This window comes from Acinonyx jubatus, chromosome C1 (genome assembly GCF_027475565.1).
Source record: "Acinonyx jubatus isolate Ajub_Pintada_27869175 chromosome C1, VMU_Ajub_asm_v1.0, whole genome shotgun sequence".
Lineage (NCBI taxonomy): Eukaryota > Metazoa > Chordata > Mammalia > Carnivora > Felidae > Acinonyx > Acinonyx jubatus.
The window spans coordinates 198,828,544-198,845,116 of NC_069381.1; the positions used below are offsets into that span (position 1 = coordinate 198,828,544).

General features: G+C 55.6%; 1 protein-coding gene across 9 annotated transcripts in view; it reads right to left on the reverse strand.

Moving 5' to 3' along the window:
* Nucleotides 1-16,573, reverse strand: part of TNS1 (tensin 1) — a 192,710-nt gene that overhangs the window by 89,843 nt on the left and 86,294 nt on the right. For 8 of the 9 annotated variants that reach the window (XM_027050960.2, XM_027050969.2, XM_027050936.2 and 5 more), the window contains 3 exons: nucleotides 7,387-7,428; nucleotides 6,329-6,379; nucleotides 224-273 (listed from right to left, as the gene is read on the reverse strand). In XM_027050960.2, coding sequence (XP_026906761.2) covers nucleotides 224-273; nucleotides 6,329-6,379; nucleotides 7,387-7,428 — 143 coding nt within the window. Of the gene's footprint in view, nucleotides 1-223; nucleotides 274-5,240; nucleotides 6,237-6,328; nucleotides 6,380-7,386; nucleotides 7,429-16,573 lie in introns of those variants that run through there. The other variant, XM_053215767.1, reaches the window with a different exon arrangement.

A 16,573-nucleotide genomic window follows, 5' to 3' on the forward strand; every position in this document is an offset into this window, starting at 1 on the left:
CAAGGCCTAGCTTCGAGCTAGAACTCAAAACATGACCATTTCCAAGGGTATGCAGCTACCGGCATCCTCTCTCTGTGGCTTGCGCATCCGCCCACGGTCCCTACCTGTGGCTTTATGACTTCGGTCTCAGGCACCCAAAAGCATGATTTGCTGGAAACACCCACAGTGACCTCACATCGGCACCCCCATCCCTAGCCACCCCCCCCCAACAGGCCAGGCATACCTGATGGGCTGGGGGTGGGGCTGGACACTCGGGGTGACTCTGCTGGAGCCCTAGGACAGAGAAAAGACAAGCAGCATTATGGAGGAGGCTGGCGGAGAAATGTCCCCGGGAGCATCAGGGCTGCGGACAAACACAGATGCTCTTATTTCTTGGCCAACATTCCAGCGTGGGCACCCTAACATCCAGGCTACACAGCAACCTAAGGCCAAAAGCGACCAAGGCCGATCGCTTGTGAGTGTGCATGCGAGCCCCCAAAGGGCCCAACTCTCCCTCCCCAGGGAAGGAAGAAATCCCAGATGCTGAGAAATGTCTGGGCTGGTGCCATCTGCACTGAGTACATGCTCAATAAAAGAGTTTCGAAATGGACGGAAACACATTTCATCTTGATTCCCTGGATGCCGTAACTGTAACCCCCAGGGGAGAATACCGACTGCAAGCATGACAGAAGGAAAGACCGGTGACAGCAGCCTCTGTCCTGCTCTGAACCTTGACCCTCTGACCACCACCATCCCGCGATCCTCCCCTTCACAGCAGCAACAAGGGGCCATTGGAGCAGAAGTTGTGGCTTGAGAGCAGCCAGGGGTGGCATGTACCCACGGAGACCAGTGCTGGGCAGCAAGTTACCCTCCTACGGACCCACCTCCCGCTGGGTTACCCCCTCACCCGCTCCCCTCTCGAGGATTGTCAACCGGCACAAATTTAGGCAAACGGACCCCAGTTCGGGTCCCAAACAGCCCAAGACGACCCGATGGCACCGTGATGGAAGCTATGGGTCACCCTGCCGGCCGACCTGGGAGTACTCAATACTCTGGATCTCTGTAACGTCACATGTAAGATGGGGCAATCCTTACGGAGTTGTTTGAAGATTAAAAGGAAGTATGCATATAAGGCACTTCTTCATTGTTACTGTTACTGCATCTAGTACAATTAAAAGGGTGCTTACACATACAACCAACATTCACCTCTACACACAGAGCCCTGTATCACCTCTCCCCCCACCTGTCAGCCACCTCACGTGATGCAAAATCGACCGCCCAACTTCTAGATTCCCAGGCCGAGCCAGCGCTCTCCGAGCCCATTGGCACCTTCCAAACATCCCTGTGCCTCCCCGAAACCAGCCTTTCCCCACCACCAAGTTGCAACCACCTCTTGGAGGAGACAGGACCACAGTCTACCAGGGAGAGGAGAAACTGAGGCATGGTGACTCACCCCCAAGTCCTGGGGAGGCTGACAACTGGCAGGACTCACCCTCAGACTTTGGGTTTAACCACTGGGGCCCTGAGGAGAGCAGCCGCTTTCGGCCTCCTCCAGGCCCCTGCAGGGCCGACAAGGCAGGGGCGGAGAAGCCTGGAGGCCGGGCTCCTGGTAGTGCCCAAAGTCAGGGCAGCCCCACTAAGAGGAGGTGTCTCCATCCAGCCACCCATGAGAAGGCTGCACCCAGAGCCCCCTCTGCGTGGGCTACAGCTCAGCTCCGAACCACTCAGCCTCTGCAGTAGCAGCAGGAAGAACCAAGTGGGGCTGTTGGGGAGGAAAGTGTCTGTCTCCACAGCCCCCTGGCCTTGACAACTTGGGTTTGCATGAGTCAGGCATGGTGGGGGGGGGGAGGGGGTGCGGGTAAGAGGGATCATGTTTGGTTTTCAAGCCCCAAACCAGGCTGTTCCAAAACTACCCGCCTAGAGGAACACAGAGACCCAACACTTCATCCGTCTTGATTTCACTGGTCCCTGATGAGGAGTCGCTGGACCGCCCCAGGCCCTGCTCCAGGCCCCGGGGCCACCCTGCTATAAATAGCCCCTCGGGTTTCATCTGTTGCTGATCCACAGCCACTTTGGAGGAGGCCACCACAGCTGCCTCGAACAACTGGAAGCCACAGCTGCAGCCGAGGCTTGCGGTGTGGTCAGGGCCACGGGTCTGGGCTCACGGAGCTGCAGGGAGACAACGTGATATTGAGGCCGGCTTGGCGAGGGGACTGGGGAGCCAAGGGGAGCCAGAAGCCTCCTCGGGCGCAGGGGTGAAAAGGAAGAACGGGACAGGAGAGCTGGATCCCGTTTCTCCACCCCCCTCCCAAAGTTACAACACTCCACATTCCTTAACCTCCCCACCCCAAAAAAGCCAGGGAAGATAAATAAAAACTTGGCCCCAACAGAGTCTGGCCGTGCCGCCTCCAGAGGTGATAAGACAAAGTCCAAGCCGGCTCTGCTCCAGGCCAGCCAGGGAAGGGGCAACAGGGGAGGAAGCTGCCCTGGACCGTGACCCCACCAGATGACAGGGATGGGAACAGCTGGATGGTCATCCCCTGTTGAATCACTGGGCCGTCCTCTAACTGACGGGGCTTCCTGTTTTCTGCAGAGTTCGAGGACATGTGACACTCACTGGCAGAAAGCAGACACACGGGTGACAAGCCTGAGTCTCGTGGACGTGAAGAACCACACATAGTTGTGGGGGCGGGGGGGTATGAGCAAGCACGGCCTCACGCTCCAAAACACACAGGTGACCTCACACATGAGGCCAGAGATGGGCACCCCCAGCACACTCCTCAGCACACACACCCTCTCTGAGAGGCTGGGAGCCCCCTGAGAGATCAGTCATCTCTGCTGTCTGTCATCACGCTCCTTCCCTCATTCCAAAAACCCTCGCTGAGTGCCACCAGCTGTGTGCCAGGCAACGTGCTAGGTGCTGGGGACCGGAGGAGGCGAAATCCCTGACCTCAGAGAGCTTATACTGGAGCTGTTCTCTTCAAGAATAGGCATGAGACTCTGCTGCCGGGTCTCACTGGCCAGTCTGTAAAATGGGTATAGCACAGTGCTCGTGTGATCTTATGTGATTCACCTGTTCCACCTAAAGCCCCCAGGTGAAACTACCAGAGGGCTTTACAAAAAGTACTACAAAGATTTTATTTTAAAAAGAAAAAAGAAGCTCTCTGTCAGCCTGTAATCCCATTCTTCTCGTCTCTGGGGCTCTCAAAGCCCTTTGCCCATTCAGCTTTACCTCCCCCCCAAGCTTCTCCCAGGACAGAGATCAATAATACAACTTTGATCCAACTCCCTAGGCACCAAGAACACTCCCCTACAGTCATCACTGAACCACGGTCTCGCTTTCAGTAAGAGAACAGCATGAAAGGAAGTTCCACAGCCCCCCCACCAAAACGGTGTCTTACTTCTCTACCAGGAAGTTCCTCCTAGTATCTAACCCTCACCCTTCGTCCTGCAGATCCAGCCAACTCTTTTTGCCTTGGTCCCCACTGCCAACGACCACTCGGGCACTTCTGAGTGGCTCAAGGTCTGTGGCCCTAGGCTCTGTTATTTGCCACCACCTTCTCCACCATGCAGCAAGGAGCAGGAACCCCAGGACCTGGGTGGGGTTGGTTTAGAGCAACAACTGTGTGGGAAGAGTCCTGCCTGCCTTTGAGGTCCACAGACCAAACACAACAGCTCTGGACCAAAAGAAAAGCCGTTTCCTGAGCCCCAGTCCCCAGGGGGCAGAGTGGGGAGGAGGGTCCCTAAGAAACACCAGGGGCCACGTCAGGCAGCCAGAAATTGGTGCCCAATCTACGTCAGGGGCCCGTCCCCATTCCTACCTCTCCTCTGGGGGCCGTGGCCACCCCCTCCCGCCCCCACCAGCCCCTCCAGCCACACCCCTTCCTCTCTCCTTCCTGCCCACCAGCCTGGATTTTTCCAAAACAGAGTGCGACACAGCACAGCATCCACAAACCTCTCTACACACCAGCCCTGCTGGAGGAAAACAGCCATTCCGGCCCTGTGAGTCCTGGGCCACGGGCCAGGGACAGGAAACAGCTCAACAAACAGGCCCAACAGCACGGCACTAGGCTGAGGGCCGCAACTGTGCCGCCTCCAGCACAGGTCTCCTCGCACGGGGCAGACTGCGGGGGTCCCCCATGGCTGAGCAGGGCATGGACCAAAGACCCTGGGATCACCCAACCTGAGACAGGTGTCTGGGAACTTTAGACACTAGGTTTTCCCTCCTCTGCAGCATACAGGCCATTCTAGAATCCGCTCGCTCGCTTAGTGTTCCCTTGACTAGACTAGCTATGCCAGAAGTCACAACCCTCTTCCCACATCCAGACAGGACACAACCCTTACCCACCTTGGCACACATTAGACACACGCGCATTCATCCCAAATCAACAAACTTTCCTTCTGAAAAAAAAAACCTCCCGTCCCAACTAAAGGGCCGCTTCTTTCTTTCCTGGGACCAAGGTCATACCCACCATCACGTCAAAAAGTTCTTCATGATGTCTAACTTCACTCTCTCTTGCTGCAGCTTTCCCTGACAAGCTATGTCTGGCCCAGGCTGGGGCTGGGGGAAGCAGCAGCATCAGGACCTGGCCGTAAGTGTGCCCAGGCCGTCAGGTAAAGGCTTTAGTTCACACATCATCTCCTGGCCAAGGGCTGCGAGAACAGGGTACAACCAGATCCGAGCAGCAAACCCAGGAAGGGGTGGGGAAGGCACTCGTCAATTCACCGAGCCCCTTCAAGTCTCTACCTCCTCATCTGAAAAATGGGACCAAGGGCGCCTGGGTGGTTCAGTCGCTTAAGCATCCAACCTTGGTTCAGGTCATGATCTCATGGTTTGTGAGTTCAAGCCCCACATTGGGCTCTATGCTGGCAGCATGGGACCTGCTTCGGATCCTCTGTCTCCCCCTCTCTCTGCCCCTCCCCTGCTCACTCTTTCTCTCTCTCTCTCTCTCTCAAATAAATAAACATTAAAAAAAAATTTTTTAATGGGACCATAGCATCCACCATAGGGATGGTGTCTGGGGATCACCAAAATACTCAATCCAGCTCCAGGCCCTTGGTCAAAATAACAGTAATAAGAATGGCTAATATTTATTGAGCATATATTATATGCTTTGGGTGCACTACTTTAGTTCGTCCTCAGCAGTAGGTACACACAAAGCCTAATTTCTGACCCACATCTCAGCCCCCAAAATACCGCAAACTTGGACAAGAGTCCCTCCCCAACATGTGCACTCCGTGCACATAGGACCCACGCGTACCTTGAACAGAGCCTTTCCCACTAATTTAAGAGGCATGCTCCCGCTCCTCCTGGACAGGTCGTACAGCCCCAGGGACGCCTCCGCCTTGCAGGGCTGGCCATGAAGGGCTGCCCCAGGGCAATGTGGCCGCGGCCACGGGCTCACCACACAAGGGCGGCCGCCTGCAGGAGCTGCCTCCCGCAGCCTGAGCACCTCCCTCTGGGGCCCTCCCCATGGCGGGTCAGGCAGCTGTCAGATGATAGGGCCTCATGCCATCAACAGCTCCCCCTGTGCCAACCGCCAAAACCACTCCCTGTTCCTCTGTGGATCAGGGCGAGCAAGGATGGAGGCCAGCATAGGGGCAAATTGTCAGAAGAGAGTGGGGAAGAAAGAGAAAGGCCCGACTGTGTGGGGTGTCTACCCCCGGCACATGAGGACAAGCCCAGACACGAGCACCGCTCAGAGCAGGGTCCCAGGAGAGCCCCTTCTGCCCTTCCCAGGGGTCTCTCCATTTAAGCAATTTGCCCATTGACCTCCAGCAAAACTGCCCACCAGGAAGAGCCCAGAGGGGTCAACGGGCCCAGATTCCAGCTTCTTCCTCCAGAATCAACGGCACTGAAGCCACACAGAAGATCCTGGCGTTTGCAAAGACCCCTTTTTTCCAAAGAAGCAGAGCTTGTAATTCCTCAAGGCCTGATGACCCTCTGTGAGCCCAGGAGTCCTTCTTCGCCTCTGTCCTTAGTCCCTCTGCTATAGCTCTGCTAGTATCCTGCTCACCACCGAGCCAGACCTCACAGCACACCCTTGCTGCCTCCCTCCCCTGGAGCACTGAGGTCTGGCAAAGTGATGGGCAAATGAGCTCTGGATCCAGCCGACCTGGGAGTCAAAGCCAAGACTGAGGTCCAGTATGTAAGTCCATGGGGTTTGTTCACCATTCCAACCCCTCCTTCCCTGCTCAGCCATAGCACTCAGAGACCCCTGCCTGTCCTTCTGGAAAGGAGGTAAGGGATCCTTCAGCAAGGCAGGTAGTATAGATCATCCACACCTCCAATCCCCCTGGGGCACCATGAGCCCAGCCAAACCCTTCCCTTCCCCATCCCCATACTTACGTCTTCCTCAAGGCTTTTCCGTGTGTTTCCACCCCGGAAAGCTCCTTCTCCCTGGAGAAAAAACACAGTCAGAGAGGGGAATCAAGGAAAGTAATCAAAGGGCACCCTCGTTTTTCACCTACTGGGATTGGCAGGGGTTGGGGGTGAGGGAGCTGGCAGAAGGGCCTCGGAGGCAACTTAGTTGTGTGTTTAGCATTTCTTTGTCCACTAAAAGCCCCTCAGAGCCAACCAACCCTCTCATTTGTGTTATAATTTTCCTCTTCCCATTTTGCAGGTAAGAAAAGTGAGGTACAGGCAGGCTCATGAATTACCAGTGGCCACACAATTAGAAGCCTGAATGAAGGGGCGCCTAGGTGGCTCAGTCGGTTAACCGTCCAACTCATGGTTGCAGTTCAGGTCATGATCTCACGGTCTGTGAGTTCGAGCCCAGCATCGGGCTCTGTGCTGGTGGTGTGGAGCCTGCTTGGGATTCTCTCTCTCCGCCCCTCCCCTACTCCTGCTCTCTTGCTTGCTTGCTCTCTCAAAGTAAATAAATAAACTTAAAAAAAAGAAGCAGCTTGTATGAGGCAGGATCTGAACACAAGCCCTCCAACTGTAAGCCCATTATTACGTGCTGGCCATTGCCAGGAGATCCCCCTCAGCTGCTAATCTCAATTTCCACACTCTGGGACCCACCCACCCTCTTCCCTTCCTCCTCATGTAGCCTTGAGGAAATTGGAAAACTGTCTGTCTTTCTGCTAAGTCAGAAAGTTCTGTTTGGAAACATCTGCCTGGCTTTCTCACATTCTACATATTTAATAAAGAAACCCACATTTAACCACTGGCCTCTCCCACCTGCCTCCCTAATTCCCTAGCAATCCATTTCCAAACACGTAAGTGATGTCAGATGCCCAGGTCCCCACGTGACCCACAAGCCCATCACTTCCCCCCAAGTTCCCCAAGTCTACTCCAGAAAGATGTCCCCAAACACATCTGTTCACTTTCCCCCAAATCCACCTTCTGCTTTCTGAGCTTCCCACACTATGCCCAGACTGTTTCCCACACCTGCTGCCACTCACCGTGTCGGCTACATTCTTCGGGGCATTCTCAGGGTTGATGGGCTGCAAAACACAGGGAGAAAACAGTGTGAGGCCTCAGGGCGAAGAGCCACAGGTTGGGTCTCAGGCTGGCTCTCTCAGGGCTGGTGGCCGTCGGGGCGGAATGCCTCTTGAAGCAGGGCCCATGCCGCCGACCCAAGGCTCAGACGTAACCTGGCTAGCCCCATGCTTGGGAGGCAGAGTTCGGAAAACGTAAAATAATCCGACTGGTACTAGAACGAGCCAGCTCGACGAACCTCTCACCAAGGCCTGTGATTCAGTTGCTGACCCCTCCAAAAGGAACACAGAGAGGGTCAAGGTCATGCCTATCCCTACGTGCCAGCCATCTTCACCTGTACCGGCTCATTTATTCATGACGAGAACCCAGTGAGGTGGGTCCCATTATTACCTTTGAGCCCCCACTTCACAGAAAAGGACAAGGTAAATGAGTAGCCCAAAGTCATCGACTACTACTGGCCACAACAGGATTTGAACCCCATCTTGGGACTCCGCACTTCATTGTCTTTGTGTGAAATCCCCACAGTCCAGGATGAAGTCTGCCAGAGACTTAACTCTTCTGTGGGCTTTCAAAGCCCCCCACCATTAGCCCTGCCCCAAAGCTCTGCCCCATCCAGACCTGTCCCTAGATCTCCTGGTTTATTCCCACATTCAGGCCTTTGCTTGCAGAATGGCTCCTGCGTCCACACTCTTTTCTGACAAGGTCTCCGCCCAGAGGCCCTTCCTGAACACCCAGTAAGGAGGACTCCCTCCCACCTTGGATCTCCAATAAGCCTGCTCTCTGTGCTACGTCTCTGGTCCTTCGGGTATAAATAATCTCATCATGGGAATATGTCTTGTTCCCCAAATACTGTTTTGTGAGTCTTACTCACCTGCCTCCAAAAAACATTCAAAGCAGCATTTTTACCAACTCAGCTGCCATATCCCTCACGCCGGGGACTGGGATATATGTGTAGCCGGCCACCAATACATGCCGGCTGATCCTGTCCTGATGCTGATCCTGGACTGATCCTGTCCCTGATGTTGGCTCCACCCTTTCCCAGCCAGGACAACATTAGTGTTTCCTACTAAAGGGATCCTAAAAAGCGGGTTCCTTGGACTCCCCCATACAGGAGAGAAACTTCCCATTCCAGATCCAATTCCTGCCTACAGTCTTGAGGGCTCTGTTTCCCACCCAGTAAAGTTCCAGGGGCCCCTGAATCACACAGAAGGACGTGAGCATGACCGTGAAGGTTAGAAAGCAAGCCGTTGCCATGATGAGCAGGAACCAGCTTAGGACAGTGTCTCAGAATAGGAAACGTCTGCCCTGACCCCATTCCTGGTGAGCTGCTCACCCCTGTGGAAGACAGGGGAAAGGACAGAATGGCCTCTGAAAGGTTCTGGCATCAGGGAGGAGAGCTGGGCATGGAGGAAGAAAGCCAGCTGGGATCAAGGTAGCACTGCTCTTTCTGGAAATGGCCCAGACCCCTTTACCCCTATGGCCTGGAAGATGGGAGGCTGAGGCCAAAACTTCTTTCCAGAAGATGAAACTTCCTGAGTAGTTCATGGCCAAGACAATGTGGATGGTTGAGGGAGGACAGGGCCCAGGAACAGAGTAAGAGATGGGGAGGCAAGTCAGCCAGCGCCTCCCAGGCCCCAGGTCAGCCCGCCTGGAGTCTGAGGATGACTCTGGAGAAGAAAAGATGTCACATTCCACTCCCTCTGAGCCCAGCCCCAGTCCTCAGCCACCCTCTTCCAGCCCCCACTCCCGACCCACAGGCCACCCGGCAGGGGCAGTCTGGAAATCCCCAGGGACCGCTATCCCAGCCTGAGCTCTAGGAGCTGCCTGCTAACTGGGGCCAGGTTCGCCCCTCAGCCTCCAACAACCACCAGCCCCAACCAGGGGAGTCCTCGGCAGTGGTGCCCTGACCCTGCCACTATCCCTTCTGGTCCAGGGCTCTGCAACACTCCTGTGGAGACTGTGGCTAAGCAGGAAGGCCCAACTGCCTCCTCTCTGAGCTGTTCTAGCCTCCAGGAAAGGAGGAACACTCCAGGCAGGCTGATCCCAGGGACCTTCTGTGTGCAGAGTCTACACAGAACTGAGATTTGAATCCAGATCTCCCAATTCCAAAGCCCTCACTCTTAACCAGCCTGTCTAGACGGCGGGGGAGGGGGGGGGGAGGGCAGGGATCAGAAAGGACAGAAATCAGGTAGGATGGAAAAGGTGGGGACCAAGTACCTGCCCCAGGCTCATTACAGGCCCTTAAGAGGCCCTCGTCCTGCTCTGGTAAAGCCTCCTGAGAGGCCTGACTCTGGGCAGAACACGTTGTGAACTGGGCGGGCAGCGGGGAGGGGAGGAGGGGAGGATCCCAGAATCCCCTGGAGGGCTGTGGACATACAGGTGGCTGGGCCCTGCCCAGAGGGTCTAATCCAGTGGCCCTATGGTAGAACCCAAGAACGTGCATCTCTCAAAGGTTTCCAGGCGTGGGGATGCCACTTGGAAAACCACAGGTCTAAGCTAACAGCGTTAGCAGCCAGGGCCCCGTCCTGACTCTCTCTGCTACTAACTTGTGACCGCGAGCAGGTCACTTTGTCCTTGCTCCTCAACAGGGCTGCGGAGCGCTATTTTGTGAGCACCAAATGAGACGGAGCACATTAAGCACTTAGAATAGGGCCTGGCACTTGGAAGCTCTCAATAAATGTTAGCTGTTATTTACCGTCTCCACCCTGCACACTCCCAAGGCCCACCCTACCCCGCCTTGACCCTCCTGCTCCACCCCTCCCCAGGGAGACGAGTCAATATTAGAAACCACAGGCCTCAGCACTGCAAGAGAAACTTCCCTCCTGGCCAGCGATCATCTGAGCACCAGCCCCTCGGCCCCCACCCCTTCCCCAGGCCAGCTGGAGGGCGGCCACAGGGTCAGCCATCAGACGCCTTCGACTTAGTGGTCGACATGCTTTCTGAGAAGATAAAAATTTCCAAAAACCCCTCCCGAGCTAGACACCCAGTGTTACCCTGCAGTGTTTGCAAATACAGCCCAGCATGCACACTGAGCTCCCCACCCCTCTGTCTTGCATCCCAGTCCTCCCAGGTTTGAAGTCCTGCTTCTCTGTTCCCCAGGCACCGCCAGCCCTGGAGCTTCTGGGAATGAAAAAGGCAAGGGACGGGGAGCACAAGGTCACGGTCTCCCTGAGGCTGCCCCTGCCCCAGCCCCTTGACTGTGCTGTAGGGAAGCCCCCAGAGCACCCCAACCTGTGGGCCCTGAGCTGGCCGACCCAGAGCTCCGATGGCCAAAGCGACCCACTCCGCCTGGGCTGTCAGCCTACCTTCGGGACGTGGATACACACCCACTCAAACATTCTTTTTCCCCGTTCCCTGGTTTAGTTTTCTTCTTCGAACCCCTTGCTCTCCAACACACTATGTATTTTACTTGCTTATCTCATTTAGGGTTTTCCTGCCCCACTACAAGGTAAGTCCCCATAGCCCCCAGAGCCTGGGGCGGGGCCTGGTGCACTGTAGGCCCTCAGCAAATAGTGACTGAGTGAGTTAACCACGAGAGCCCCTCACTATCTTCCCTGGCCCCCTGACCATGCTCACCCCTGACCGTGAGGCTGGTGCCCCCAGACCTCCTGGAGCCGAGCTCTCTGACCTCCATCTTTGCTTGGATTTTGGCCAGGACCTTCCTACACACACACACACACACACACACACACACACACCCCATCCTTGCACACCACTCCTCAGAACACCAGCTCTGACAAGGACCTCAGACACCATCTCCTCCCTCCCTCCCTGTTTCACAGATGGGGAAACTGAGGTGCAGAGAGGTCTGAGTCCCCCAGCCTCTCGCAGGAAGGTCCACGGCAATACTGGGGTTGGCACCCAGGTCTCTAGACCCCACCGCTGAGCTCACCTTGCTGACCCTCACCCCAATCTCTAGCCAACCTGCAGGACGCATTAGCAGGAAGGCTCTCCCCTGCCTTCCCCCTGAGGCTCAGCTGCAGAAGGATATAGCAGATGAAGCCCAGACAGGGAGGGCACCCCTCATCTAGCCCCACCCCTACCCAATCCCAGCACAAAACCTAGATCTAAGGACCCCAGGCTTTCCGAAGCTGAGGGCGGTCAACTCACAGCCCTGCCAGGGGTCTTCAGGAATCCTCCTTGCCCCCAGCCAGGACAACGCCAAGCAGGTGGCAGGGTTTGGACCTGGTGCCACTTGATGGCCAAGCCTTGCTCTTCACGGATCACCGTGCTCTAGGGTCCCAAACTCTAAGTCTGCAGCGAGGCAGGGACTAGGGTGAGGTGCTTAGGGCAGAAAATGTAAGGAGGCATTCACTCTCAGGCAGTTCAACGTGCACCCACACGACCCTGAGAGCAACATGCCTTCTCACATTTTCCACCATGGGTGCCTCACCTGCCTTACCTCTTCCTGGCCCTCGTCTGGGGATGCCTTTTCATAACATCAGCACAATAACAGTAATTGTTCATTGAGTGCTAATGATCTGGGCGTCATATCAGGTTCTTGACTTTCACGATCGTCAATCCGCATCACCACCCTGTGAGGTAAGCAGGACCCCACTTTACAGTTGAGACAGAAGGTCCAGGAGATTCAGTAACTTGCCCAACGCAGCACAGCTAGTAGGGAGGAGGGCTGGGATGCGAACCAGGCTCCCTCACCGTCTCTCAGGTTCTAGCTCCCCTCCCTGGCAATGATCTTCACTCACTGAGAGTTCCTCTCAATCAACTGCCCTCCTGTTGGGAACAAGCTTTCTGTGACTTAACGACTAATTGTCTCGGACCCTCAGGAGGAAGAGACTCCTCCAATGCACTGCCATAGGAAGAGGAGGAAATGGGCTGCAGTAGAAGACACTGAGATCAGACATCAGAGAGAACTTCCTGAATGTGAGGGGTTGTGAACCACAGGGCGTATAAGGGAAACTGCACATCCTTTCCTCAAGTTTTTTTTTTTTTCCAAAAAAAGACACAGGCACGCCCCCTCCATGCATGCATACCCACCCCGACTGTGTGGGCCCGAGGGGCTGGGTGGCCAGGATGCTGCCCAGGGGTTTGTACAGTACATATTGGTGGCCTGCAGGGAGGGTGGGCTGGGGAAAAAATGTATCTGTGGGCTGCTGTTGTGGAGGAAGGAAAAGGCAAGGCAAGGGCCAATGGGGGGAGGCGGGTGGATGCCCAAGCCCAGGGCCGGGGGGAGGGGTCTGGCGCAGAATGCAGACTCAGCCTCCGGAGGAACATTCTGTCCAGAAATTCCTCACACCCTCCTCCCTTCCACCCCTTCAGCCCTCCCCACTCTTGCCCCCTGGGAGGCCTGGAATCCGGGCAGTTTTTCAGGCCCAAAAGACCCCATGACATCACATCTACTGCCATGGCAACAGGCTGTGAGGTCACAGGCAGTGCTGCCTTTCAGGAGTGGGGAGAACAGGTGAGAGCTGGCAGGTAGGGCCAGCGGGGGGCTGGGGCGTCCTCAGCCCCAGGACCCACGGCAGGTTATTCCGGGCTCTCTTGCTCCGTTCCAGAAATAGAACCCTAAGCAGATGAAAGGAGGGGCTGGTAGCATAAGGGAAGAGCAGAGAAGCACCATTTCCTGGGCACTTAGAGGGGGCGTGGCCGGGATGGCACTTTACAGACCCCACAGCCCCAGGGGTGGGAGCGGGACCATCACACAGGATAAAATGAGCTGAGGCAGCAGAGGCTCTCTGGAACCCTTCTGGCAGATGCAGAAACTGAGCGTCCAGGGAGGCTGGCCAGCTCTACGTGAGCGCAGGTCTTCGCCTCAAAGCCTGTGTTTGCCCCCCACCCTTCGTGCTAATTACGGCCATCCTGGGAACGGGGAGCCACTGGGGCTGGGCATCAGCACTGGGTGCAGGGGGCTGGAGAGAGGGTGTGGAACAAGCAGGGCTAGGCCCGGCCAGGGTAGGAGGGAGGCCAGCAGCCTGGTTCCCCCCGAAGTGTTTGAGTGAAGTCACTCCAGGGGCGACATCCTCTCCTGGGCAGGCCTAGGCCACCAGAGAAAGAGAACAGGCTGGGTGTGATTAAATGGAATGTGATGCCTGATTTTCCCCGCACCCCCCAGGGAGGGGCCCAGGCAAGCCCACTCCTGTCCTCGGGCCGGCCCCAGTTCACCCCGAGGGACCCAGAGCACAGCTCCTGGCTGAGAGGGGGCAAGGGCAGGGGTGGCATGCACACACCTGGCCAGGCCAGGGGAGAGTACTCCCCCCAACACACCTCCTACCCCCTGCTCCACCCTGGATGCTATTCTCCCCTCAGCCAGGGCGCTGGGAGTCCGCTTGGCCCTTCGTCCCTGCCCCTCTGGCCACTCTTGTCGAAATCCTCTCTGCCCCCCGCCAAGCACCTGTGCCAGCCTCCGGTCCACCCAGCCCTCCTCCCGCAGCCCCCTCGCCACCCAGCCACACCCCACAGCTGGCAGCAGACTCAGATCCAGCTCTGGGTCACTTCCCCACTCACGGACCCATAACGGCCCTACTGCTTGGCTCATCAAGTTCAAGTTCCCCTGCCCAGCTTGTGAACTCCTCCCTCATCTGGCCACACATGCCGGGTTCACTCTGCCTCCATTCCTGCACTCACCCAGTTCCACCAGCATGCCCAGCCAGGGCCACCAACCAAAATGAGACAGGATTGTCTGGCCCCACTTCCCCTCCCCCCCAACCCCACCCAGCAAGGGCAGACTGGCCAAAAATATTTACCCTGGATTTGCCCTGGCTCCCAACGGTAACTCACACCAAGGCCCTACCCCCTCTCTGTCTCAGCTCTCCCTCCTCCTTCCCACCTCTCTTCCATTTGCTCACATCTTAAACTGGACCTGGAACAGGAGACAGACTTCCTCAACTACCACAGCACAACCTGACTACTTCTTTCCCTGGCTCCCAAGTACCTCTGGTCAGACCCCTGCCCCCAGGCGGGCACTAATTCATTTCCACCTGATAAATCTCTCTCTCCTCCCACCCCCACTAAACGTGGCTCCAGAGGGCAGGGCTCCTGAGGGCAAAGGCCTGACTTGGGCCCCTCCCAGTGGAGGTCCCAGGGGTGGTGGTCAGCACATTAGTGGATGCCTTGGCCTCCAGGAACCATGTCCCTTCACAGCCCAGTCTAAGGGCAGGACCTCCACCAGGACTGCCACCAGGCACTCCCCAGAGCAGGGACCTGCCATCAGCACCAGCCTCATACCTAACAGGTATCAGTGAGTATGGGTTCCAGCAATAGACAGAGACTCTCCCCGATGGCCCCGCTGGGCCATTTGAGGTGTTAGAAAGCTCCTCTTCACATCCAAGTCTCCTCCTCTTTCTAATAACCTCCACCTACTAGGTTCTACCCCGGAGAGCAACAGAAAACAAGCCGATCTGTCCTTCCTCACGTTCTTACTCCCATTCCGCACCCACTCCATCCATATCTTCCCCTCTCCAGACCGCACAGCCCTTTTGCACAAATTGAGATCTTCAGCCTCCCTCACCACTCTGGGAATCTTCCTTGGAATGCAATGTCCTGAGTTTGCGCTCTCCTTTAAAAACCAAGGCTCTGTGGGGTTCTTCTGACATTGCTCTGTTTTCTAGAATCTCCCAAGATGGTCACTCATGGCACACAGTGCTACAAGATGAAATTTCATCAAGAGACTGGCGTCCAAACTGAAGTGACTCCTAGCCACTCTCCTTAACGGAGGGCAAGACGGCAGCACGGGGGCTGAGGGTTCCGCACACTTCTCCGGAACCGATTAACATCACATCCTCTCCTCTTCCGTGAGGTGGCATGGTGCCTTCTTCCCTCAGATCCGCCCCTTGGGGAAGCCATCTGAAAATCTCAGGGCCACCACCTCACGCCCACGAGGATGGCTGCTATCAAGAAAACAGCATTATTCGCAATAATGAATGTTAAAACATGGAAACACGGAGGAAGCTCAGATGTCCAACGGGGGAACGGGTAAGCAAAATGTGACGCATGTACGATGGAACATTATTCAGCCTTGAAAAGGAAGGACATTCTGCCAGCACAGCATGGCCTTGAGGACATCCTGCGAAGTGAAACAAGTCAGTCACAAAAGGACACGTATTACATGATTCCGCTGACATGAGTCACTTGAGCGGTCAAATTCACAGAGATACAAAGCAGAATGGTGATTGGCAGGGAGGGGGGAAGCGGAGGGGGCGTTCTGTTTGATGGGTAGAGTTTTGTTTTACAAGACGACAAGAGTTCCGGAGACAGACGGGTGATGGTTGTACAGGAGTGGAATACTCACTTAACACCACTGCCTGCGCTCAAAAACGGTGAAGACGGTGACTCTTATGCTCCGTGTGTTTTACCACAATAAAGAAAAAAAAAAGTCAAAAAATATTTTTTCAGGGCCTCACTGGACCAGTGTTAAAGCCCTCTCATTCCTGTGACTCCATGCCACCCAACCCCACCCACCTTCTAGAAGGCCTGGCACTGTGGCAGAAAAGAACTTTACAGCCCCAGCCTTAAAACGACACCTGGCACAAGGTGGGTGCTTGGGAAATGTCTGTTGGTAGGATGGATGGACAGAAAGATGGAAGGACAGACCCTCCTTTAAATCTCGGATCCTTTGGCAAACAGGCTACGTAGGTAGACTGGTGGTTGGTGCTGTTTAGAAAATGAAATCCGAGAGACGCCTGGGTGGCTCAGTCGGTTAAGCGTCCGACTTCGGCTCAGGTCATGATCTCAGGGTCTGTGAGTTCGAGCCCCGCGTCGGGCTCTGTGCCGACAGCTCAGAGCCTGGAGCCTGTATCAGATTCTGTGTCTCCCTCTTTCTCTGCCCCTCCCCTGTTCATGTTCTGTCTCTCTCTGTCTCAAAAATAAATAAACATTAAAAAAAAATTTAAAAAAAAAAAAGAAAATGAAATCCCAATGCCTGAAACTAATGTAACATTGTGTGTCAACGTCACAGCATTGACGCCATATAAATAAAAGAATGGGGGAGGGAGGGGAAGGAAGGGAAGGGGGGAGGCGAGGGAAGGGAAGGGAATCCCAGAAAAGTCCACCTGGTTGCATTAAGTGTTTACATCAGCAGAAAGCATCTAGGGTATCCTGGGAAGAAAGCAGAACCAGGAATCAAAAGCCCCACTCCAGGGGCACCTGAATGGCTCAGTCGGTTGGGTGTCTGACTCTTGATTTCAGATCAGCTCA